This window comes from Ornithodoros turicata, chromosome 7 (genome assembly GCF_037126465.1).
Source record: "Ornithodoros turicata isolate Travis chromosome 7, ASM3712646v1, whole genome shotgun sequence".
Lineage (NCBI taxonomy): Eukaryota > Metazoa > Arthropoda > Arachnida > Ixodida > Argasidae > Ornithodoros > Ornithodoros turicata.
This window is the reverse complement of record NC_088207.1, coordinates 48,048,085-48,073,835: the sequence shown is the minus strand read 5'-3', so window position 1 is coordinate 48,073,835 and position 25,751 is coordinate 48,048,085. Positions and strand designations below refer to the sequence as shown.

Sequence of the window (25,751 nt, the reverse complement as noted above, 5' to 3'; positions counted from 1 at the left end):
AGCAATGCTTGCATGACCCATGCGGTGGCTGCTCGGCGGGAGAACAGCCACAGCGGGAGCGCAACTTTATACGATGCCCCTCGTCGGCAGACACAAGACACAAGCTGACAGCTGCGAAAAACGTTATAAAACATTGCGAGGTTTCTAGCAACAAACGGTGGCCTCGTGCGAGGCACGATGATACTTGTCGGAAAAATGTGGATGCTTCATCGGCACTGTAAGTTGGTGTTTGTAAATTTTTCGTGTAACCCATAACGACGACAGTTGGCACTGCTCTTTTTCGTCTATAGGCTTTGAAATCTGCCGAGGGCATCGCGGAAGTTCTTCTTGTCTTTAAGGAAGGCGTGTTTAACGACGGGAGCAAATTGCGACAGACAGGCAAAATCCATTGCCTCTCACGTATTTATAGACAAAAATGTGCTGTGTGCTCAAACATGTTCAGATGCGCTCGAGATGCACCACCATGTACTTAGTTTCGCGTTCATCACTGTGTACCATTGTATGTGCTCCAAAGCAAGTGGTTGAGAAATGTACTGAACAAAAATCGGGGGGGGGGGGATATTTATTAGACGAAAGGAAAAAAAAACGAGGGAAAGGTCAGCCAAACGGGACGTCGGTTTGCTATTCCGCAACAAAGAAAATTAATGAAAGAAGAATAAAATAATAAAAAAGAAAAGAATTAGGAAGTAAAGGATAACTAACAGTCGGTGTAATAAACAAAAATCGGATACGCAACCCAATGTACTCAATTTGAGCAGGCGATATACCCCTTTATGCGGAGCAAGCAAAAAGCACGTGCATATCAGCATTCGAAAGCTGCTGATGCAAATGTCATTATTATATTATGTACAGTATAATAGAACCCGTGCGGTAGAAACAAGCACGAAAGGAAGCAAGCGTGAAACTATTCCATAATGGAATCGAATATAAATAGCTGCATGGAATAAGAGAAAGGAAGGAAATGTAAGGATCCGTTTGGTACATGGCAGGAATAAGAGAGCCTGCACGTCGACAGGATTACTTAAGCATGTGGCGGATGTTATCAAGTTAAAAGAAACCTTCATAACGCCAAAATATATCGTTTCGAGGTCCCGGCAGAAAAGAACCGAAGCAGAAGAATTTCGTACCATCACGCTTCAACAAAGATGATCAACGCCGGCTTTCTCGTGTTCTGCTTTACATTCGGATTTCGCTAATTCACGCTTTTGGAATATCTACACCGGCCCCTGAGTCTCAGATTCTATCCCTTCCAGGGACTTTACAAATTGATGGCACGGTACATAAGCTGCTTCAAGATATGATTATCCGAAAACGAAATCAAATACGGAGGGTGCGTTGAGCTGTATTTAGAGAAGAAAATAAATTCCATTTGACTTCGCTCGTAAATTGGTTGCACTGGATTGAACCTGTTTGCAAATGGCGCTTCTATAAGCCGAACACTAGACGTAAGACAAAAAGAATTCAACAGCGTAAGAATGAGTGAGGCCAGAAGGGCTTCCCAGTCGGTCCATCATCTCACATGCTACCGCTGAGTGGTATTTCAGCAACTCATATAACATCTTCACTCTCAATACCACACACAAGCCATCGTAAACCATGAGATAGGTAGTTACGAAATAAATCTTCATTGCTGGTCGCTAATTCACTGACTCGTGAGATGTGTACTGTTATTATTGACACACGGAAGTGACGGACGTGATTCAGTGACTATAAAGCTTCGGGAACATATTTGACCGTATACGGCAGTATAAGTGTTTGCTGGTAAAGAACGGCTTCGAACACCAAATAGAAGTGGTCAAAACATTTTACTGTTTCCTATATTCTTTCATATCTGTACAGTAGAGGCACATCTGAGATATCAACCGGTATTACACATTATATGTGACACCCTCGAGGATGTACATGCAGTAATTACAGTCGCCGCTCGTACACATACCACGATATTTACACATATTCACAACGGTTGTTATGCACCATCCACTGTGTGACAGTGCGCACACCAGAGAAGGGCACAGTTCAGTATTTAGTTCTTGCGCACCAGCCACCGTTGAAGTCTTCTCGTTGGCGAAGCCCGCACGAAAACAATAAACTGCTGGATGTCGCAAACATACGAGCCCAGATCATATACACTTTACAACATCAGACTAGAAGGGTAAACGTAACACAAACGCACTGCAACCAAGGTTGAACAGTCTTCCGGCATCTTTCTGTCATAACTATAGGGACTGTTCGCAGCCATGCTTGCATTCACCGACAGTTTCGCAGCAGTGGCTTTGGCAAAGAATATGAAAACAATAAGTGTATATACACTGCACTAACTGTGCTTCGACAGTATCGGTATGGGCTTGTAGATCGTAGGGGGGGAACCGCCACGTGAACTGGAGTCCCAAGCCGCGGAGGCTGCTGCAGCAGCCGCAGAAAATGTCGCGTGTGAAGATGCAGCTGCAGCCGCAGCACCAAAGGCTGCCAGAGACCTTAAGCCAAACAAGCTGGGTTGCGGTCCCATGACGTACCCTCCGCAGCACGCCGAGGACAGACAAGTCACACCGCCAGGATGAGCTCCCAACCCTGGGGCAGAGAGTAGCCTATCCACACTGAATCCTGAAGCCCCTGCTGCCGATGTAGCAGCGGACAGCTTCGCCGCTCCCAGGGCGTGATGAAAGGACGACAAGGGGTACTTGAGAAGCGCAGATGCGTACGGTGGCCAGCAGAGGTTGGCGGGTAACAGTCCTGGTGGCCCCACACCGCCGGCCCGCTTGAGCACGGCTAGTCGACTCCTGGAAGCAGCTGTGGACCGCCTCCTGAGCTTGCCCGTTGTCCCACCGATGAAGACGTCATCGCTTGATGGATCCAGCATCCAGTAGTTGCCCTTTCCAGGATCGTCGTAGTGACGGGGAACTTTCACGAAGCACTTGTTTAAGCTGAGATTATGTCGAATGGAGTTCTGCCATCCTTGCTTGTTCTCACGGTAGTAGGGAAAGTTCTTCATGATAAACTCGTAGATACCGTTCAAGGTCAACCTCTTTTCGGGGCTCTGTCGGATAGCCATCATGATGAGAGCGTTGTAGCTGAAAGGAGGCTTCTCGAACTTTCCGTTCTTTGTGGACGGTTTGTTGTCACTTTCACTAGTAGACCTGCCATCTTCTTTCTTCACTGTTTCTGCCATCTTGCTTGAGGATCCACTTTTCTCCGCAACGGGAACATCGGGCTTGGATGCAGCAGGATGATCATCATCTATAAGGCTACTTATACTGAATGAAGACTTCCGAGCTTCCTTCAAAGCCGTGGTAGGCAAGGCCGCAGGGCAGCCGTCCATACGAACCATCGTCATTCAAATCACTTTTTTTTTTTCTCAAACACAGACAGACGCAGCACGCTCCGCTCCGGAAGAGGCAGCAGCACAGACTGAAAGTCCCGACCCGGAGACTCACCCGTTAAATAGAGGAGGAGGAGCCGAACGCGTAGAAAGAATTCAAGAAGGAACTGCTACTGCCTTCCAAAGCCAGCTGCAACCAATCACGAACAAGTGGAAGGTTTTGTCGACTATGATGACAGAGAATCGTCCAATGAGGGGTGTTTGAAGGCGGGATGGAGCCGGGGAGGAGGGGCTGAAGCGGGGAGCGGATGAGCTGCCATTCTCGCTTTCTGTCTGTTGATCCCGCAACGATATCGAGCGTATGCTGAAAAGAGTCCTCAAGTGTCAACCTCCATCCGGCGATGGGACTTGGAAGGAAGGGCTTTAAGGTGTCACAGGCAAGTTCACAAAGCCCTTTTATGTCAGCCTATGTGACATAGACAGACGCCTGTCATGGCAAACGTGTATCGCGAGGGACATGAGGGGTTTTAAATGCGTCAAAGAATCTGGTTTGTGCTTTCGTATTCGCTCATTTGCATAGAGAAATAAGGATTAAAGCGTCTGTAACGCGTTCGTCAGTTTGAAGTGCAAGACAGTGATTTGACAGTTCTGGGTTTATTGGATGATGTGCGCCTTTAATCCGGTTTTCCTCTAGTGCTTCTACAACTTCACTTGAAGAAGGCAATTGTAAACCACATGTACGAATAAATATGGATATTCACAGACCACTCTATACTCCTCCCTGTGTCTTGATACGAGGTTTGATGTCTACCAGGCAATTCATAAGCAGTAAACGAGTATTTCCAACAGGCTGTATTACCCGGGGCTACAAACTATTCCTATAGTTTCACATGAATACAATTACAGGCTAGTAAAACATCTTTCTGCGCTGTTTGCCCGCGTATCGTTAGACGATTATGTGTCTTTGTCAATTGCAGACTGCGAATACTCACTCACTGAAGACTCATATGAGTCACGAAGACTCACATATAACATGACAGCATATTGAAATTCAAGAAATGACGCATAAGCTAACTTAAGGAAGGAAAAATAAAAAGAGGCACTCACAATTTACACATATCGCATAAAAACTCTAACCCTCTTCTTATTTGCTTATTCTTCTTTCTATTTTTCATAGGAATCTATTGATTGCTCCAGCAGTTTCGCGTAATAACAACATAAAAAAAAAGGAAGTGATTGTCGAACCAGAACAAGTGCGTGTCCCCTTTGTCGTACTGTAGCTCTGATAGATTCCACCCCGAGGAATATTAGGGTTTTAAGATGATAACACAGAACAAGACAAACGACAGCAACAACAAATGCATGATGACGATATACTATCGGGTTTGGGAACAAGACGGGGTAAACAAAAGCATTATATACGCACCCCATTCGCGTTGGTCCTATACTCGGTTGTATACGTTGTTCTAAGTATGAAAAGCAGCAATGTTTGCAGTAGTTGATACGTAAGAAGGCACGGCAACAGTCACAATTTTTATAATTTCATATATTTTTTTTTCTTGCATCGTGATGTTTCTGTACATCTTAATATCCGAACAGAGAGGTATAGACCGAAATTAACTGCCAGTCGTGAACTATATCATCATGGAAGTTAATGGGAAACTTCATACTGATGCGTAATTGAAGTATACGGAACTTTAGTAGATACGCACAGTAAACTCCCATTATAACGAAACCGCTTCAAATTATCGCTTTATTCGAAGTGTTACGCAGACCCGACCGAGATGCATGCGTTCGGAGCCGTATTATTCGAATTCTTCTGCTCGCCTACTCCACTTGCGAAGGGTGAGCCAACAGAAGCCCGTATGGTGAAAACCAGCTCATGCATTTTTCTTTCTCGCACCTAAAGTAAAAGGTGCTAAATTAAATTAAATTAAAAGTGCTCATAACCAGCATTCCGTCCCTTCCTTCAATTCATTATTTAAGACTAGCCTATATATATATATATATATATATATATATATATATATATATAGTGGTGTTTATATAGATGAATAGGTTTTTTTCTGAGATATCCGCTTGTATCGAACTGCCGCGCTTATATCGAATTTTTTATCGGTCCGGCTCACTTCGTTATAACGATGCTTTGCTGCAGAAAGAACGTTTCCTTCTAGCTCTTACAGTGAAGAAAGCAGATGGTAGAGCTCGTAGGAAGAAAAACGCGGCAGTGCTCGTCAAAACGGCATCGAGTTGTGCGTCGACGGATCCATTTAGGCGACATCACTTCCAATTGAGCGTGTCATACTCAATTGGGCAACAGTCAGCAGTGGCTGACGCGCATGACCCCGTAGAGTCAGAGGACCAGCTTCAGCCTTTTCTCTCTGCTCAGTGTAAAAAGGAGACATATAATTCACCCACTTACATGTAGAATGCTTCAAGTCTTATTCCATCCGTTACATCTCGTTTCAAGAGACAGAGAGAGAGAGAGAGAGAATTATACAGAGGACATCTCTGGTAGAAAGGAATCACGAACCAGTTCATAACAAAAACGGTTTTGTTACACAGTCTCCCATGATGTGATCATTGAGGTGAGGAGCAGATGTTTGCGGTTACAACCATTAATCCTTCTCTTTACAGCCTTTGTGCGAATGCGAGAGTGGGCGGTGTCGGAGAGAAAGGGGTTGGATGGGGTTTGGAGAGCTAACCAAGAAGGAGGTCCATGTTCTTCCCTGTGAAATTTAATGGACACAAGTGAAGCGAGGTTAAGTTTTCGATGCACGAGAAATTCACGCAAGCGGTTACACGCTAGAAATCGCACTCATAATGCGATAACCTGTTTTAGGTGTCATGAGAAGTGTTTGATATAGGAGCGATATACGTAAGGCGGTTATGACTCAATTGATATACCCACACAGTCACATACCAAAGGAAAGAAAAAAACACAAAAGTTATATCAGCAATCCTGTGCAAGTTGACTGGCGTTCTGAGGCGTTCTGAGTATCGAAAAATAAAGAATTAATGAAATTGGAAGAAAGAAAAACATGAAAATATTTCAAATAAAACATATCAAGTAAATCACATACAAAACGTAGATTTTAGGGTTGTAGAGCCTCACCTATTTTGATAAATGGCGTCATTGCTTCGACAATCATTTGGCATATAGCGTTTTATTTCCCGGATGCTTTATTAAAGCTTTTATGAAGACTTATTTAAAGTTTAAGCCAACTAAATACTTCCTCGTGCAGGGTAGTAGACTAATATGATTCCCCCAAGTTACACTTTCTTTCTCTATATCTTTCTTACATGCATGCACACACACTCGAGATGTGTTTACCGAGCAATCTGCCTGTCCAGCGGATACAGGCTGCTACTGCTGAAAATCATGCATTTTGTGCAGGTTTCGTGGGAAACCGTGCAGACTGATGTCATCTCTTTGCATTCGTTATCTTTACCAATAAAAATCGCTCCTTGTGGCTAGACTACCTACTGGCGCCGCCGTGCGTAGCACGTGCGCTTGGTAAGTAGAGTTCTGTCATCACGGACTGCTGAACCCCCTGCAGCGTAGGGACGGCGAGTTCTCTAATTCCTCAGTGTACTGCCGATGTATTCAACCAATACGAGAAAGACCGACTGAAGGAAAAGAAGCGCTGTGCATTTTTCGTCTCTTCCTGGTGGAATGGTACGCTAGCAAACGACACAGCGCAGAAACTATTGAAAACGTGGAATAGCGAGACCTCCTGCTAGAGTAGTCAGCACCAATCTACACTCTTAAAAATGAACTCCACCGCATAGCACGCTCCTAGCCAACCATCATCTCGAATGATATCGCTATGTGCCCTGATTTGTTCAAAACGGTAGGCGTACGCCTTTTTTGTGACACTTATGCTGTTCATAATTGTCACAAAAAAGGCGTACGCCTCCCGTTTTCAACAAATCAGGGCAGATAACGATATCATTCGAAATGGCGGTTGGCTAGGAGCGTGCTATGCAGTGAAGTTCATTTCTAAGAGTGTAGAGTTGGACCAATAACCCCCCCCCCCCCTTTTTTTTTTCTTCTCGGCTAAATCAGCCGATCTCCTGCCGGCAACGAGAACATAAAAACGCTGCGGACCGCATGATTCGTGTTTTCACGATAAATAGCATGCTACACGAAACACACTATACGGTTAGCAATACAAGATCTATTAAAACAAAGCGATATTCAAGCGGCTGAACCGTCCGCCGTCCGTATATATGATCGCTGTATAGAGGTCAGCACATGATGAGGTGGGCGACAACAAACGGTTCGTATAGGGCACGGCTTGGGCGAGGCATCAGGGCGAGCGGAAATCCGAATTGGGCTTCATTGCGCCGGGGCAGCGCGAAAAATTCTCCCCGATGAGGAAGTTTACGCTCCCTCAATATGGGCTCCGAGGAAGTGACTGCAGGGACGCAATCATGATGGACCGCGATGCAGTCTTGCTGGTGGAGAATAGCACTATAGTCTTTCGACCGACTGTCACTCATTGTTTAAGAGATGTAGAGCGAAGCAGTGAATGCAGAAGAAGATTGAATAATACTCCACGACAAGCCTGCGGTAGGAATCTATCATTATATCTTAATTATACGTGTCTACATCAATGCATAATAACGACAACTCGACAAATGATATACTTCTAATATTAATCAAAAATTGCGTATTTCTTACTTTTTTTTTTTTGTTTTGAACAAAAAATGGTACTACGACTGATAACCGAATATTAATGTCGGCTGATCACTATTTCTTTGTTCATCTTCAACATCATAATCTACAACAATATTCATCTACAGCGTTGTAGTTTGAGAAGTAATCGGGGATAGCAGAGAGACTGCGTAGTTCGCAGATCTGCGGATTATTTAGACCAGGGATCCTTCGTCAAACGCGGATTAGTTCAGAGTCCCTGTGATCATCCCTGGCGCGGGAACTCACATGTGTGTCTGAATGATCATGAACGACACACACCTCTCTTATAGCATAGCTCGTATAGTGTGTCAAATATCCAGTCGTATGAGATTTGGATTGATATCAGTTTAAAGTCAAGCACACACGGCATATTATGATCTGAAGCACCTTCGACGGGGTCTGATCTTTACAGTGTTCTTGACGCGCACACGAAATCATCCTGGATCTTTAACACATAGCACACGTTTAAAAATATTTCACTATTTAAAACTGCACAATACTTCGTCGGCGTTATGTGCCAATATCGCTGTAAGTTGATTATGATAAAGATGACGATAAGTCGTGGTCGTATCTTTACTTCGTGAATCGACTATGTTCTTAAGCGACACTCGCAAGATGGGTGCAAAGTTATAAATCGAGACTTTTGCATTACTTAAACGCCGGTTGCCAAACTACCATCTGTGCTTCTAGTGAGATCAAGTGCGTGTAGATTTAGTTAGTGAGTGAGCTGTCACGTTTGCAGTGGGCAGTCTGAGACAACGACGCAACACCAAAGGGAAGTGAATTTGTTGAACGACAGCAGGTTTGACAACGACTAAACCTGCTGGGGCAAACACAGCAAATTCTGTAACATGACATCGGGCATTTCCATCCAAATTTTCCTTAACAAGGACGTAATTGAAGCACTAACGTAATCTCGACGGAGAGCAATTGCACGTGTCAGCTCGAATAATAAATATCCCTTGTCGGACAGCTCGTCTACCCCCCCCCCCTCCCCCTTGTTCAGAGCCCGTCTGACCCGGAAAACGAATTCACGCTTGGATCGCAAGTCAAGCACTTCCAAGGGGTGTTCTAAACAGTGTGCCCGAATACAAGTTTTCGAGCATTTTAATAAGTGCGCTGCAATTATTATAAACTGGGTGCCGACGTGGTTGCGACACACCGTTGTTTAATTACTTGAATGTACTGCAATGTCGGTTTCTTCAGGCTCGTCCTGATCGGTGTAAGAGTACGTACGAATCGAAGCACGGATTTCTGTGTGACACAAACGTGTAGCCTGAGCGAAGCTGAGCCTCGTTGTTGCCGGATACTCTGCAGTAGCCTAGGGTCCATTGATCAATTAGAATATGAAGATGTGATCTCTGTCTTGCAAAGTCTTCAGGACCACGCAAGATGTCGATCACTACCGGAGCGAGTGAACAGCGAATGCCCTTGCCATACCCTGAAAGGCTGCCTTGGAATCAGTGAAGGGGACCCGACTGTAATACATACTGCAGAAACAGCAGCAGGATTGCGTCCAGCTCGGTAAATGCCGACGTACGATGCGAGGGCCGATGCCCACGCGCTGGTGAATGGAAAGGAAGTGCAAAGACTGTGGATGACGTTCCTTTGGTGGATGAGCCATCTGCATGTGCAGCAGTGTCCTCATGTCTCGTGCATGAAATCGAGTGGGAGCTGCTTGAGATCGCTGAGCTGGTACTCATATTTTGGTACGCCAGGAACAGAAGCAGAGATGACCAGTGATGATAACGTTCATCGTGCGACGTTGATCTCACTATGAATTTCTGATTACATGGCATCAGGGATGCAATGCAAGCGTAGATCGCCATATCAGATTATATTACCAACTGTAGGATAGGACAAGCGCAATGCTTGCCCACATCACACTTCAAAAATAGTACTGCCCTCGCCCTAAAAGCGAGGAGAAGGCATGCGCTACTTTGTCTCCCTCCACGACGATTATTAGAACGCCGATCTGAAGGAACGCGGCCGTTTCGAGCTTGTTGGCTCTCATCAGCACGACCGATTTGTGCTTACTGTTAGTAGCCAACACAAGCCAATGCAAGCGTAGATTTTTAGGGAAAAAATCTACCCGGGAACAACACCGCAGGAGTACGGTCGTCTTTATACGTAGCTTGTGAACGAGATGGCGATGCTTACGATGCACAAGGAGATGCTGCAAAGTACCCAAGTTAGCTGCGGTAGCTCAGCTAAAGGCTGGATGTACTCAGAGTATTCTTGGGAATGATTAATACCTCTCCGAGTTTCTCCCATGCACGTTTATCAGAAAGGGCAACGCCACTACGAGAATTACTGAAGAAGAACATAGCGTAGGTACGGCCTGAGAGTCACCAGCACGCCCTTGAAGACCTCAAGAAGAGTTTAACAATGGCCCCTGTACTGGAGTACTATTAGCCGGAAAAAAAAAACGATCACTTTATCGGTGCATGCAAGTGAGACTGGTGTTGGAGCCGTCATACTGCAAGAGGCAAGCCCCTCAGCTATTCCTCGAGAACGTTGACTAAGACTCAGCAGAACTACGCTCAAATAGAAAAAGAAATGTTAGCTATAGTTCATGGATGCACAAAGCTTCGTCAGCACCCATTTGGACAGCCTGTACGGTGGAAACGGATTACAAGTCTCTTCAAGAAGCCACTACACCAGTGCCCGCTGAGGCTTAAGCATATATGCGCCTTTTACGACAAGCCTATACTCAATCGAAGTAAAGTATAGGCCAGGAAAGGAACAAGTTCTGTCGGACGCTTTGTCAAGGTTTACAGACACCGAGAGGATGCTCGGCCTTGAAGAAAATGTCTACGTGAATGCTCTGGAATTCGTGCCTGTCTCACAAGAAAAACTTCGCGATATCAAGGGGGCGACCCATACAGGTGAGGGGTTACAACAGCTCAACAAGTATACGACCTCAGGGTGGCCCACAACAAAAGACAACGTTCATCTCGAAGACGGAATATTGCTTAGATCAAACCGAATCATAGCACCGAGCAAATTAAGGGGGACAGTAACCAAGTTGCGTTCTTTTAAATTTAGTTATCAACTTATCTGTTGCTTCATGCTGCGCACACAGGAGTATAGAGAAAATGAAAGGAAGGGCGCGAGAGACAGTAGTGGCCCGAGATGAATGCGGACATCGAGCAACGAATGTCATCAATGTCAAAAATATCAAGTGAAAAACATCAAGATGCCATTACTCAGCCATTAAGTCCCCACATTATCGTGGGAACGTGTCGCAATGGACTTGTTTACACACAATCAAGAAAGATACGTTGTGATGGCGGATTTTTATTCCTTCTCCGGCCTTCGAAGTCAAAAAGTTGAAAACAACAACTACAAGTACCATCATCAGGTTTTGTAGAACGACATTCGGAACACATGGCCTACCAATTGCCTCGATTACCGATAATGGTCCACCGTTTTCCGGTACAGAATTCAACGACTTCTTAACCAGAATACAAGTGAAACATGTCTACTCCAGCCCATACCACCCAATATCAAATGGGATGGCCGAACGTGCGGTGCGCTAAGCGAAACAACTTCTACGGAAGACAAAAAGTGAGGACGAAGTTTTCTACGCAATGCTGGAGTGGAGGAACACTCCCAAGAGAGAACATTCTCAAGTCACCGACACAACGACTCATGAGTAGAATGGCAGGGACTCTCCTAACGAATGCAAAGCGATTGGAACCGCGAGTCGTTCTACCCAAAGCTGTCAAACAAAGACTGGAAGAAATACGAACACAGCAAAAGTTCTACTACGATCGATCCTCCAAGCGCACGCCGGATCTCGAAAGGAACTCCAACGTCACAGTCTACGACACCTTCAGCAAGACGCGGTCGCCGGCAGTTGTTGTAGGCAAAGCAAAAACACCGAGATCGTACAGATGCCTGAAAGGTCTTGTGTTCGCACCCGAGAACACCTTCGAGAAACTGGAATGTCCACAGCAGCTTCCCCTGAAGCCAACGAACCATGGTGGTGGTAGTGGTGATGGTGATGGCGAGAGGGCTTGCCGTTGTCGGCCTCACAGAGGTGGGCAACGTCACAACTGACGCGCCCTGGGGAATGGGCGTCCTGGGCCGACTTCTAAGGGAACTGTGCCGACATACGTCTGGAAGCGTCTGAGGATAACCCAGGAAAAACACCAGACAACACAGCCGGCACCGGGATTCGAACCCGGTTACCTCCCAGTCTCGACGTGACATGGCAAGCACGCTAACCACTGAGCCATGCGAGCTGGTCAACGAACCATGAGAACATCACCAAAGCGAAAGCGCGGAAGCTCAAACCTCATGCAGAAGGTCAACACGTGAAAGGCGCCCTCCTAAACGCTATCCAGAGAACGACGAAGTTTTGGGTTTTATTTGTTCTCTCATGTTGCTTCTTTTGTATATATTTGTATCTTAGAAGGGGGGATGTAACATGGATTATGGACAGATATATGTATTGGCATCATGGTGGAAGACCATGTATCGCCAACTGTAGGATGGGACAAGCGTTAGCTTGCCCACATCACGCTTCAAAAATAGACCACAAAATAGCAACCGCCTGAGATCCCTCAGAAGCCTTCATTGGGATCGCAAGCGCCACCTCTGACACGAAAGGGCTCATGGGAAGACCAGCCATATCTCTGTCTCGAGCTGTTATAGACAGACAGAGAGAGTGTATTGCATCTGTGTGTTGTTGTATTGTTGACTGATTAGATGAGTCACAAAATTAGTGAGCCCATCTTCCTTATCTTTTGAGCCTACCACTCCCTATATCCTTAATTTACTGATTTACAGTGTGTGGCATCAAATGAATGAAAGGCCGGCCACAGGGGCAGGCTTCCTGCAGACATGTATTGGCATCGAGGCGGAAGACCAGTCACAAGGACTGGCTCCCATATAACTATCTCAACAAGCTAGAACTAAAACTAGAACTGGTGCAATGCCAACTCCTGCTTGTGAAATCACGTCACGTTAAGGATTGCTGTTCGTGCTTGTCGTCGCCATGCAACAGACCAAGACTGCGGAGAGTTGCGTACGGGATAACGGCACGAAAGAAAGTAACGCTTAGTAATGAACAACATACCTTCCATGCGTTTCTTCGAATAGCACAGACGAAGTTAGCCAGCGTCTTCCGAACTCCATAGCACCAAGGACTGCTCTCTCCCTCTGCAAGACTCTGCGAACACCCGCTCGAACGAGGCTTAGAACGTGTGACGTCCCCCGAGCGCGACCGCCGTGTACTGCTATGCAGCGCGCAATCCACACTTGGTAATTTATCTCTACGGCTAAGAGAATGAACTGTCGTCTATCCCGGATTGGAACGGGGGGTTGAAGGAGCTTCCTGCAGAAGAAAACAAGGTCTAGAACTGATATGCAGACGACGACAATAAAGATTCATTCTTCCATGCACCATGGGTCAACAGTGACAGCCAGTTTCTCTGGTGTGAAGGACCTATCTATAGGAACGTCCAGGATGAACGAAACAGGATTCCGAGCAGCGTTAAAAGTCACTTAATTCCACCTTTAATACGCTTCCTTGTGGAGCTCCTTGAGGGACGTGGAGCTGTTCTGTGTCACCGGAGAGTCTCTGAGCCACAGCGGGGCCTTGTGTGAAACTCCATTCTGGAACGGCGCACACAGCATGGACGTGTAGAGAATATTGTAGAATGGATGTGTATTATAAGCTCTCTATAGGTGCAGAAATATTGCCGCCGATATCCTCCTCTGACGCATGACACTGTCCGCGGCTGAGACGAGATCAGGGACAGAATCATCCATCGAGCTGCGCTCGCCCCGAAAACCGGCCTGTTCTTGAGGAAGAAAAATTGTAACATGCCTCCATGTACTTGATATTACAACTATTGAAACGCAGCAGTCTTCGGAAAAGCCGGGCACCTGCAAGAATCGAGCCTGTACCTCTTGATTACCGATGAAGCTAAGTGTTGTGTTTGTCAGTTCGTGTGTTCAAGCCTCAGAGCAATTAGTTATGAAAAATCGCATTTTTAACGGTTAACATGAGACAAATGACGGCACAGTTCCCCTTGAAGTCGGCCCAGGACGCGCACTCAACCCTCTGTTCCCCACTCCTTCCTGCTGTCTTGTCTCCATCTGTTCACGTCTGTATGCAGCTCATAGCCACAGTTGCTTCGCGGCGCTAACACACAATTTAAAAATATTCAAATACGTTTTGTTTCGTTGAAAAAGCGATACTTACATCCGCTGTATGGCGCATAAGCTCAAAATGAGGAGGCATCAGGGCCTTATCAGTCCAGATAGAACTGTCGCTTTCACATAAATTTCTCCCAAGTGATAATGATAATCCGATGTAAAAAAGAGAAATGGCGCGGTAAGGGCATGTTATATGGTAGAGACGCCTACACGTACTCGTCGATCGCATCTTTTACAACAGGCAGCGGCGGAATACACGACGCAGAACACATTCCGTTTACACACATCATTATCACAAAGCAGAAACAACAGGAGAGGGACGCAAGAAGCGGCTCAACGGAAAGACTCTGCCAATCTGTCGCCAGTCCATCCATCACGGGTAGTTCTATACTTGGCAGCATATATGCGTGTATACCAACCATCACCTGTTTATGCACGTCCCGAGCTATCGCCGAAGATGGACGGCCTCCGCCTCGCTTGGGTATCTGAACGTACAAGCAGAATAAAAGAAAAAAGTAACGTCAACAATTAAAGGCAATGCACGATCGTATATATATGCTTGGAAGCTTGGAAAGAGACAGTTTGTTATCGATGACACATGCATTTGCTGCGTGCGTGTACAACGCAATCTGCGTATACATTTATTACGTAACTGCGTCACAATCATCATGCGTGGGGACCTATTGATAAAATTACTCGTTTCATCCAGCTAAACAGTGTAGCTTGGCCCTTGGGTCTTGATAGCCAACCCTTTGACGTCGTGAAAGTGCTGTGCGAATGGCCTGCGATTCATTGTCAGGGTGCACACCGCTCACTCACCTCCTTCGTTTAGAGCATAGCAGAGCCCTCGTCTTTTTAGACTTTGCTTTTTCCTCTTTTTTTTCTCTCTCTCTCTCTACTAGATCTGGAGTAGCTTGCCCCGCGGTGAGCGGGCTCACATATCCATTTTTTTTTTCTCCTACCATCATCATCTCTTTTATCCGTTTCTTTCTTTTTTATTTTTTCTTCTTCTTTTCTTGTCCTCATGACATCATCGTTCATAAGTAAGCGATGTCGCTAATATCAAGTTGGAGGGAGGACAGCAGGAAGAAATAGGATGTTAGGGATATAGCTCGCATCCTGGGCAGACGACACGGGGAACTGTGCAGAAAATCTTCCGGAAGGACCAGAGAGAACCTCAATCTTCAGCATGATACTGGAGCTATCACCAACTTCATCTTCATAAATTTCCTATCTATATGACAGTGTATATTACTGCTTTTTTCGGTGCAAAGTACCAATGACGTAATTGTACTTTGGAACTTCCCTTTTACGATGCATAATGACCTTTATACATAGACCATCTACACATAGCACCTACATAGACGTTGACTCAATATTCATTAATACAAGCGCGGTGCAAAACCCGCGCAGAGACATTATATTACCACGAAAACTGGACAGTCGTATAAAGACCGCAAAACCGCAACACCGTTACCCATTCTTTCCCCCCCATCTGTATCCTGTTTACCGCTTACAAACCTCACCCACAACACCCAAAAGGACAACATCGCACGACCCGTTACACATTTCATCGCTTATTCGTCGCACGAGCCACAACACAAAGCAACAGCACGCGTCGGTAGCCGACGCCTGTGTACAAACGTCGATGTAGCCTTCATTTATCATCATTAAGGCTACGCACTAGACGTTTCAATAACCCCCCGAAGCATAACATTTAGCACTTTCCGTTTCGCATAACAGCTCTGAGGGCAGGGAGGCACCAGAAGCGCAAGAGCACAGGAGGTGTTGGCGCGGGGGTGTCGACACCAGACAGAGGGGTCAGAAACCACGGGAAACAGCTGCCACACTGACTCGATGCCCTGCGAGCTGTCAAGCGATGCCACAAGCTACGAACTTTGAAAAAAAAGTGACCCCAACTCAGGGAGGGCTGAGAACGCCGCCAGAACCAACGGGAATATATCCTTGGGTGTCACGCATGTTTCATGCACCAAAGCTGCTGTGTCAGTCATCGAGAAGGACAAACAATGTTGCCCGCTTCGAAATGAAGAAATGCTAAGCAGCAAAGAAAAAAATGGGAGTCAGTGTTTTATCGTGGATGAAGGCATCACCGAGCAAATGAGGACGCCGAGGACGTGCTGTGATGGCATGTCTCGGTATAACGTCATATAGTTCCCCGCGGTTTTGTGCGTGATGCGGTTGGACGTGCGTGATCGCCTGCGTTTAATTGACGAGGCGTGAAAGGCTGTTGCTGGCGGTGCGAAGGGGTTTGCGCTGTAGACAGGTTGTTAACATTGAGGTTCTTAATGTGAGGCCAATACGTATTAAAGGGAGATACGTCAGCGAGCAGGTGGGATGGAGGTTATGGTAGCTCAGAACTGCTCTTCTCAGTGTGTCCTGTATTTCGTTTCCACTTTTTTGTTCATACTCTTCTGCAGTTATTGTAGTCTTTAAAAAAAAACAATTTTAGTCCTCTTGGTGGCTAGACACATTGCCACAACCATTACTTCCTTTCGGGACTAAATGCACGAAAGTTTCTGCAAAGCCTGAGAACTATTTGCAGTGTTCGGGACTAACAATCTGGATCAGGAGACCAAAATGGGGAGTGATTGCAACGTTGGCAACTAACATAACTGCATAAGTGTCACGAAAAGGCGTACTACTCCCGTTTTGCACAAATAAGGAGAGAGAACGATGTGTGCTGATGTCATTCAATAATGATGGGCATCTAGAGTCGTGTTATGCAATGAAGTTCTGTTCTGAAGTGTATAGGGGATTAGAAGCTGTAATTCCTCCACAATGTACTTCTTTTTTTATGTGTGCGCGGACTACACTTCGGCGTTGATTATGCTTAACGAGTTACTCGACAGTGGTACCTACAGGCAATGATTGACTTCCATCGATCGAAGTGCGGTGAGGTATAGTTTAAGGCATGATGGCGTACCCCTCTCTCCCATCATCCCTGCGAAGCTGTTTTCTTTTTGGCGTTGGCAATGGACCAATTGAGCTATCCTACTATCCGTTCAACTCGATCATATCAAACCGAAATTTTTTGGTCGAGTACCGGGAAGAAGTTCTGAAGAAGATCAATACGCACTACCAGCACAGACATATTCCAGCGTCTGTGTATACTTAATCACGTATTCTCTCGCAACAGCTGTTGTTATTATTTCTATTAGTTTTTGTGTGTGTTCGTATCCCAGGTGTATCTGGCACTTTGGCGTATGTGTGTGCACATACGTCCAAGTGTCTCACATAAAAGTCGAGCAAAAAGCTTCCATGGCTTGTTCGTACGTAGAACATACGTGATCTTCTACGCCTGCCACGAATCGCGAACTCGCATGCTTTACGCAAAACAGGCTTTCGTTGCCCAAGCACCAAGATGCACAGAGCAATATACGTGCAACAAAAAAAAAAGAAAAAAAAAATTCGCCAAAGATAAAAGGAGACATATACTAAGTAGAACGCCAACACATCAGCCAAACGCCCTCCCCCGCACCAAAACCATGCTGGTCCCTTTCGCTGTCACAAGTTCGTCAAACAGCAGCGTAGTTGCCCTGTGCTTCATCAGAACTGACACCTCGCACCAAGCAAGAGTCGTCGGGGAATAGGCCGAAGAGGGACCCTGTGCAGCCTCACTATACGAATGCCACAACAGGGCCTGTTTATTATGAAGGACGGCCTGCGAGTACGAAGGTCTCTACAAAATTATTTACACGGCCCTACCATGGCGCAAACACGGCGGTCATTTATGCTTGCACATTGACTCACTCGTTGTGGACCACCAGTGAGAGATACACGAGACAGCGGATTGGGTTCGGCAAGATCAAAACATACAATGACAAAGCGAAGAAAGGGGTAAGATATAAACAATAACGGCACAAATAGCTGCTTTGTTTGAGGCTGCGGCGGAACTTTGGCAACGGCAGATGGGTTAGACAAAGTGCGAAATTTGGCGAATCAAGTCTAAACTTTTGAGGACGGAAGGGGATATGGCGGCTGGTGTACTAAGTTAAATTTGTGACTCTCTCTCAATATTCTCGTCATAACCTGTTCACCCACGTTTCTTTGTCAACTTTCAAGCACCGCGAGTAACTGCCTTATGACAACAAAAACAACATAGATGAATGGCTGATGTTGATGATGTGGGATGTTTCCCTGCGTTGAGTGCAGGACCCTACCCCATTCCAAAAAGGTTCATATGAAAGGATGACGAGGGAATGAAATCCCTACATTTCGTGAAGGAGGCCGGTGGCCCTCAGAAAGGAAAGAAAAGGAAAGGAAAGCGCCAACATCTTGATATTGTATATACGCGCGGGAAGCAATTTGAACTCAGATGTTTCCATCAACAATTGGCACGTATGCAGTGCTTAATCAGGGAGTACGCTTTAGAAAGGAAACAAAGCACAATTATATGTGATTTGTCATCCGAGCGAACTGCAATCTATTAATATAACCTAATCATAATTATCTCACCGCCTTCTGCAGAAGCAAATGGGGGACGAGGTTATAACCTTCAAGGCAAATGACAGTCCCACATAATCAATTATGCATCTCTATGTGTACCAACATTCTAAATTATCATCTAGCGTACCTACCTTTGCCTTGACGGTCTATGCTGAAGTATAGCTTCGTATACTGCAGCACTTATTAAACACATTAGCCTCATTCGGATGCCTAGGCGTATACCGGGCACAGTTTCTGTTCCTGTACTGGACAAGGATTAAGGCACGGCTAACGTCTGCCAATGGAATCGAGACACGGTAAAGTAGGTCTATTAAATGCATGTTCAATTAAATTAATTAAACCTAAGGCGGCGCTTAGGTTTAGTGGATACACGGAACAGTGTCGGCATGAAGGGCATGTTGCTGAATGCTCGGGTTCCGTGGAACCTAGAGGAGAGGACCGCTTTTTCATGAAGTCATAGCGAGCGAGGACGAATGTTAATAACTGAAGCGAAGAGTTGATGAAAACAATAGTTGCAGTTTCATGTGGTTTGCTCGCTTACGTTCGTTGATGTTAACGTTGGGTATCTGCGCGAGGGACATCGTCGGGTGAGTTGTCCGCGGAGAAGATCGACGATAAGAGCATGCACCAAGAAGATATCGTGGGAAAACAAGAGTAAATAAATTTATATTAATTTAGTTATTAAAACAGAAGTATCCGAACGAGTATCCTTTTTTATATTCACTTTGTTATTTGTTTGGCAAAATTTCACAAATTGTGACTTCATAGTACCTTAAACGTATCCAGTTACTTTCGTGAGTATTTAGTATTTAATAATCTATTCAGTTACGTTTTTACCTGGTACTCAGTACCCTAACCTAAATGCAAAGTTTGAATATATTGTGCAAGCCCGCGTTCATACCCCAAACATAAAATTGATACGCGTCGACACCACGCGCAGAAGTATACCAAATACCACGCCTGCTAAAATACGTTCTTATCAGTGTACCGCTGCATCAGACCTAAATGAAACTGTGGAACAAGCTCGCAAGCCGCGACAGCGAGAAGCCCAAAGACAAACTCGTCTACTCCATAGATTACTCCGCATTACGACTACTGAAAGACTTCTTTGTAACAACGAAGCGAGACACGTTGAACAGCCTGTCACGGCTAACAGCTCTCTTCTCGCTCAGATTGTTTTCGTGCACCGAGGTCTCGCATATATAGCGGAGGACACTTTAAGGGTCGCACCAGCCGGCTAATGTTATTTATATAGAAACACTAACAATGTATAGAAGGCGCTCGCGGGCACTCACGCGTCGCGGGCGTATATAGCGTGGCTTGTGAGATGAAGGAAGAATACAAGGTCGGACGATGTACGAGAAGCAAAGCTGTACAAGCAGCTCGAAACAGACACTGAAGACTCACTTTTGGGCAAAGGTTGGCCACCGGTAAATGCGGTAGTATAGCTTAAGTACTTTCACAGTTTTATTCTCAAATAGATCACCTCGTGAAGAAGACATAAAACACCTCCTCGAGTTTTCTGAAAAATAAAGAATACAAACTAACAGACATATTTTCCGCACCCATTAATGAACAACAGCAACAGACACATGATGAGTGTGGAGTGAGAATTGTGAGTGAGCCTTATACTGAACACAGTTCAGTATGAGATATCAAAGATAAGGTGATTGGGTGATTGTTGAATAATGACTGAATCATTGTCCCTCGTAATGCATGGAGCCCTCATGGTCAGATAACGTCAGTCCAAAAAGGAATAAAGGCGAAGATGTAAGTTCAGTTCTACTCAAGACTAAAAAACATCGGAGGCTTTAGACTCCGGGTAGAAAAGCAGTGTGTGACGGTGCTATGACATTGGGTCAAGAACCTATAGCACCGATGTCAACGTGAACAAATGATGACGATGACATGGAACATGTGCTTCCATGGGTGTCTATGTGTCCCTCTAGCGGTTAGACTATACGTCATCTGCGACCCTTTACTAGGCTTCTTTTTCTTCTTCTTCTTCTTTTCCAAAAACAATACGCAAGGCTAAGGTGTCTTTGTTATGTTTGTGACGTCAGCTCGTTTTCCACGCACTTTAAGAGGTCCGCAGCTGATCAACTTCCATCTAACCCATATGTCGCCGGCCCTCCTTGACTGCTACACAATAAATTAATGCAAATGAGTGCCGACTATCAGTTAATCGTCGCCACTTTAAGGGACACATTCTTTCCCATGCGGATTACGACAGAGAACGCGACCGACATTCAGAATGAGGGGCGACATCTCGGAAGTGTGTAAAGGAACATAACCGTGTACGTGAAGTCACATCAAAGAGAAACCGACAGCGGCATTTTCGAAACGGCAAAGGGGTTGCCAAACGGAACCTCCGAGACTAATCGTAATTAGGAAGTGCTTTCTGGTATAGCAGGCGCGGGAACCCGAATGATTCCGACCACCCACGCCAAGGGCCCGACAACGCTGACATACAACACAAGCTGACTTTCGACAGACATTTGCCCAATGACATTAAGTACATTGTGGACAACGACAGCACACCTGTTCCATCAGACCAGGTGGATACATGTGGATGGAAATTGGAAGCATAACAGAGTACATGAGTGCTTCACCTCGTGCCTTGGCTGTGCTACCAGGAAGCAGACGTGGGCAGAATTGAGGGGAGGGGGGGGGGATATGTCTAATAGAGTGAAAGAAAAAGAGGAAGAAAAGAAAAACGAAAATGTCAGCCAGGCTATTGCCAGCTTGCTATTCCGAAAAAGAAACTGCAAAATAAACAAAAAGAAATGAAAGGAAAAAAAATGAAAGAAAAACAGGCACGCAGTGCAGTGCAGTACAGGCGCGAAAGAAAGTCCCAAGAATGGCAGAATGGCTGCGGTTTACGAGCATGGACAGCTCACGTGCGTTCCGTGCTTGGAGGTATCAGAACAAAATTTGTTAAGGGTCAAAGAGTCAGATGAGAGGCCCAAAACTCAGGTTTAGTCAGAAGAGAACAATAGAGCAGTGGGCACACAACAAGAAGGCCTCCATCTATACCTCCGCTGGGATACAAGCACGTGCTCCTGAGCCACTGTACTAAGACCAGATTCACAAGTACACAGTTGAGAGACTTCAGCCGAATTGTGCTTTGCCGAGGTGGCATGATATGAGCAAGACACTATCTTGTGGTATCTAACATTATGAATGAATGACTGTATGGAATGCTGTCTAAACAAACGTACGGAGATTATTATATGGTTGTAAGTCCTCGAGCAGCTTCGTGGGATGGATCTTTGGCCCATATATCGGGTTACCAAGTACCGGTGCTTAAACGTCGAAGTATCAGGAGAACAACAACTGTTAGAAAAAATCACACCGCGGGAAAAGTATCTAAACAAACACTGCATCTCACAAGAGCACGTGAGGTTTCATGAGCACGACACTCAGGAACGTACAGGACTGTTTTCTCTTACTTATAATTCTGGAAGATTCCGAGTACAGGAAATACAGGAAGTTTAAACCTATTCAAAAATGTTAAATCCTGCCAGCTAGTATTAGAAAGTGTTTAAAATTGTCATTATCATCCTATCAGAAACAAGTATCTCTGTTATCGAGCCGTACCACTATCTCCTACCGATGTTTCCCGATAACACCTATGCCAGGAAGCGTATCATCCATGCTGCTATTGTCCACGAGAAAACTACTCTGACTTATACAGGAACTAGGCTTTTTTTTTTTTTTTTTTTTCAAACAGAGCAATTCCGTCATAGAGGAAAGTGTACTCATTACAGGACATGGCCTCACCCCAAGAAGCCTGACAACAACAACAACAACAACAACATAGATGAATGGATGATGATGATGTGGAAGAGGCAAGAAACGTAATATCAAAGCTAAACAAGTATAGCAGCTCAATGCGTAAACATGAGCAAGCAGCATAAAGCAGAGCTCCATGTCACAGTACGCTTTCAAATCCCCACACAACTTCCCCTCCGTACTAAGCCAACAAGAAATAAAAGAACCCGTCCGGATGTCCGTGTACCAGAATAAATTACTCATTCCTCCACGGCTTACCCAACAGTTCGGTCAAATAATTGGAACAGCCCTACGCTGCATACCTTTCACCTAAATCACACGTCAGACCTTGTTTCCAGATAACTACATTCATCTCAATCATACAAAAGGGACGCGATTCTTGAAAACGAAGAGCGAGAGGGAGAGAAAAAAAAAAGAATCGCGTACGGTATCTTCCCACTAACGTGACAAAAAGCTCACAGGCAAGACAGAAACACTCAAACCGTGGATGCAGGCCTCTAATTAAGCTTCCGACAATCATCACGTCATTTCCGCCCCGCGAGACGCTGACCATTTCTGTGACAGTATATACGACCCTCTGTGAGCCTTACAGCAACAGAAGCACTACAAAAACAAGCCTATAGCTCGTCCATCTACTCAGGATGGGCAACATAGGGACGGACAGAGCATGGGACTGTGAGAGGGCGGATGATTCATGGGGTGCACCCTTAGGAAGTTGCGACAGAAAACGCAAGCCCTGCGGTGTGGTCCAGTGGACAGACCCGTAACAACCATGCTCCTAGATCAAGTGGATGACCCCTACCATCAGAAGGCCTTGCTACTGTCACGGGTTGGATTGATATTTTAGCAGCCTCGATGAGAAGAGTTCGCTTTTGTTGGCGGACTGGTGGCACGAGGACCTGTGTACGATGGGCCTTGGGAGAGATAAATAGCGGGGATGACAACGGACAATATTTCCCCTGCTCGGTTGTTGTGAAGTATCGGTTTGTTTGCTTTGTGTTGAAGAGGGCACTGTTTTGTTGAAGCCTTTTGCTGGAAACTGTTGATTTGTGTATGTGGAGTTGCCTCCCACATTTGTGGCAGGCGGGGATGATGGCTTCATCGCCACCAAAGTTTTCAAATTTGTGTCCCTCGCGTGTATTGAGGGCATCGTGTTATATGCAAGGGATGTTATATGCAAGACGTCGTGTTATATGCAAGACGCGTGTACCTTTAGGGAGGCCCTGAAAAAAATATAGAGACGCAATGCGAGCGAGACCTTTACAGATTTTCCTGCATATTTCTCAAGCGAAGTATATGACCGTTCTGTTAACATAATTTCACCTCTCTTCTTTCGTTTTGATTTTCAGAAGAGTTACCGGAAGGTTCATCGGACAATTCCCACAGCAGTGACGTTATAAATACGGTACAGTTTGGTACACTTTCATATTAAGGTACAATTTCCTCCCCCTGAGGTAGTACCTCTTGTAGAAGTTTTCGCGTAAGCTACAAAGTCGTCAGTCATGACCTGAACCAAAAATATAATCTAGTACCACAACAACTACGTACCATCTTCGAGTACTAACGATCACACACACAAAAAAAAAGTCCTTGTGCTTACACCATCCACATCCTTCCAACCTCTCTCACGTCATATTGGACGTCCGACGAGCTCCGACATCCGGGTGTTACATGTGCTTATCCTTCATCCTGTCGAACATGCACCGGATAAGTGCTTACGCAGTGTCGCTAAAGAGCTACCTCCCCCAGCCTTTCTTTTCGTGCTAACTCACACTTAATGTCCCATCTCTCTAACCCTGATGCCTATCTGCACTTCCTCTGCTCCCAGTAGCCGAACGGGCCACGTGGATACTTTTCGAGTGAATCCAACTGCAAGCACACCGAACTCTCTAAACGAGATAGCAGCAAAACCCTCTGTGGTCCAACAGAGGCTCCCCGGCGTCTCTGCTTTCCATTGTGTACGAGGAATCACCGTTTGTTGTTAAGGGTGGGTACGCTGGACCGGGGCACACCACCGCTGCGTGAGCACGAAGTCACTCCCGGCGTTTCGGGATACCGTGAGAACAACGCCGCCACATATCGGGGAATATTAAAAATGAATCGTCAGGGGGCGCTGCTCGCGGGGGTGCGCTTGGGAAACGGGCACGTGGCTGAATCTCAAACAGCGGGTGGTTAGGGTTTATTAATTTTCCTCGAATGGTAGGAGGTGAAGTGCAACGGGATTACGAGGAGAGTCTAATACGCGTGTGCGTTGCGTGACTGGATGGCCTCCCTTCCTCATTTTTTTTGACGTAATGCCAGCGTTTGTGGATGTGTACACGCCTGTAGGTGATTTGGCAGGACCCTGGGGCGTAAGCCTGTGACTTTTTGGCGTGGGTTCCGACACAAGGTCTGCGAGGCGCGTGACAGGGTTTTGCTGCACGTCGTTGTTATAAGTGGGTCCGTGTGTATTGTTCCTGTCCGCTATTAAATGCACGTTACAGGGCCCGGTATAGCACAGGGGACCTTTAGTCCCACAGCTAGCCGCTTACTTTTTTTTTAACTTGTGGTGTGAAAATAAATAAATAAATTGCAATAATTTACTAGGTTGCTTATTGTGTTTACAAGCCTGGTAAAAATTACGATGAATTCAACACGGACTGGATGAAATGTAATTGACTCCAGGCCACGTAGTTCCTACTATCGTTAAAGAATAAAAAGGAAAGACGAGCGTGAGACATCGCATTTTAGGCGAAAGGCGTGAAAGGTACGTTGTCTTTCTACTGTGCTTGAATGTATGGAGACCCCAATCATTTGGCAGCAACTTGCATTGACCACTGACCATTTCTATTTTCCATTTGACCACGTAAACATAGATACAGAAATGATGTTGAAGGGTGACTGTCATCTGCCATCAAGGCTAGCCCCACTCGTGAGATAATTATGACTAAATTATGTTCGTAGGTTAAAATACGTTCACGGGACTGGGTCTACAAAAAGATGCAGAAGACACAGAGGATCAAGCCCCGCAGTTGATGCACGCAAAGTTGCAAAGTCAAAATACTGAAAAATCGCCAGTGCTCCCTGCAAAGGAAGCCAAAGGCCAAATCAATTTTCCTCGTGCGCGTAGTCATAACCAGTGGTGTGCAGCAGGCATCAAGTCATGTGAAATGGGCCCCAGTGAGCTAATTTGACCACACGTGCCATGCACACTGACAAATGAGTTGTCAAATAATGGAGTCGAGTTATTAAAGCACACGGCGTATTCGGAAAGAACATGGCCAAGGCGCGTATACTTCGACATGCTTCATTGTCCACGTA

General features: G+C 45.6%; 2 protein-coding genes across 2 annotated transcripts in view; both read right to left on the bottom strand.

The window, feature by feature from the left end:
• The window catches only part of LOC135401339 (transmembrane protein 272-like), a 100,635-nt gene that overhangs the window by 63,000 nt on the left and 11,884 nt on the right, over positions 1–25,751 (bottom strand). The window lies entirely within an intron of this gene.
• On the bottom strand, positions 1,787–3,441 carry LOC135399979 (forkhead box protein G1-like). Its single transcript, XM_064631713.1, has one exon. It carries the CDS (start codon positions 3,329–3,331, stop codon positions 2,315–2,317), a length of 1,017 nt encoding a protein of 338 aa, XP_064487783.1. The 5' UTR covers positions 3,332–3,441; the 3' UTR covers positions 1,787–2,314.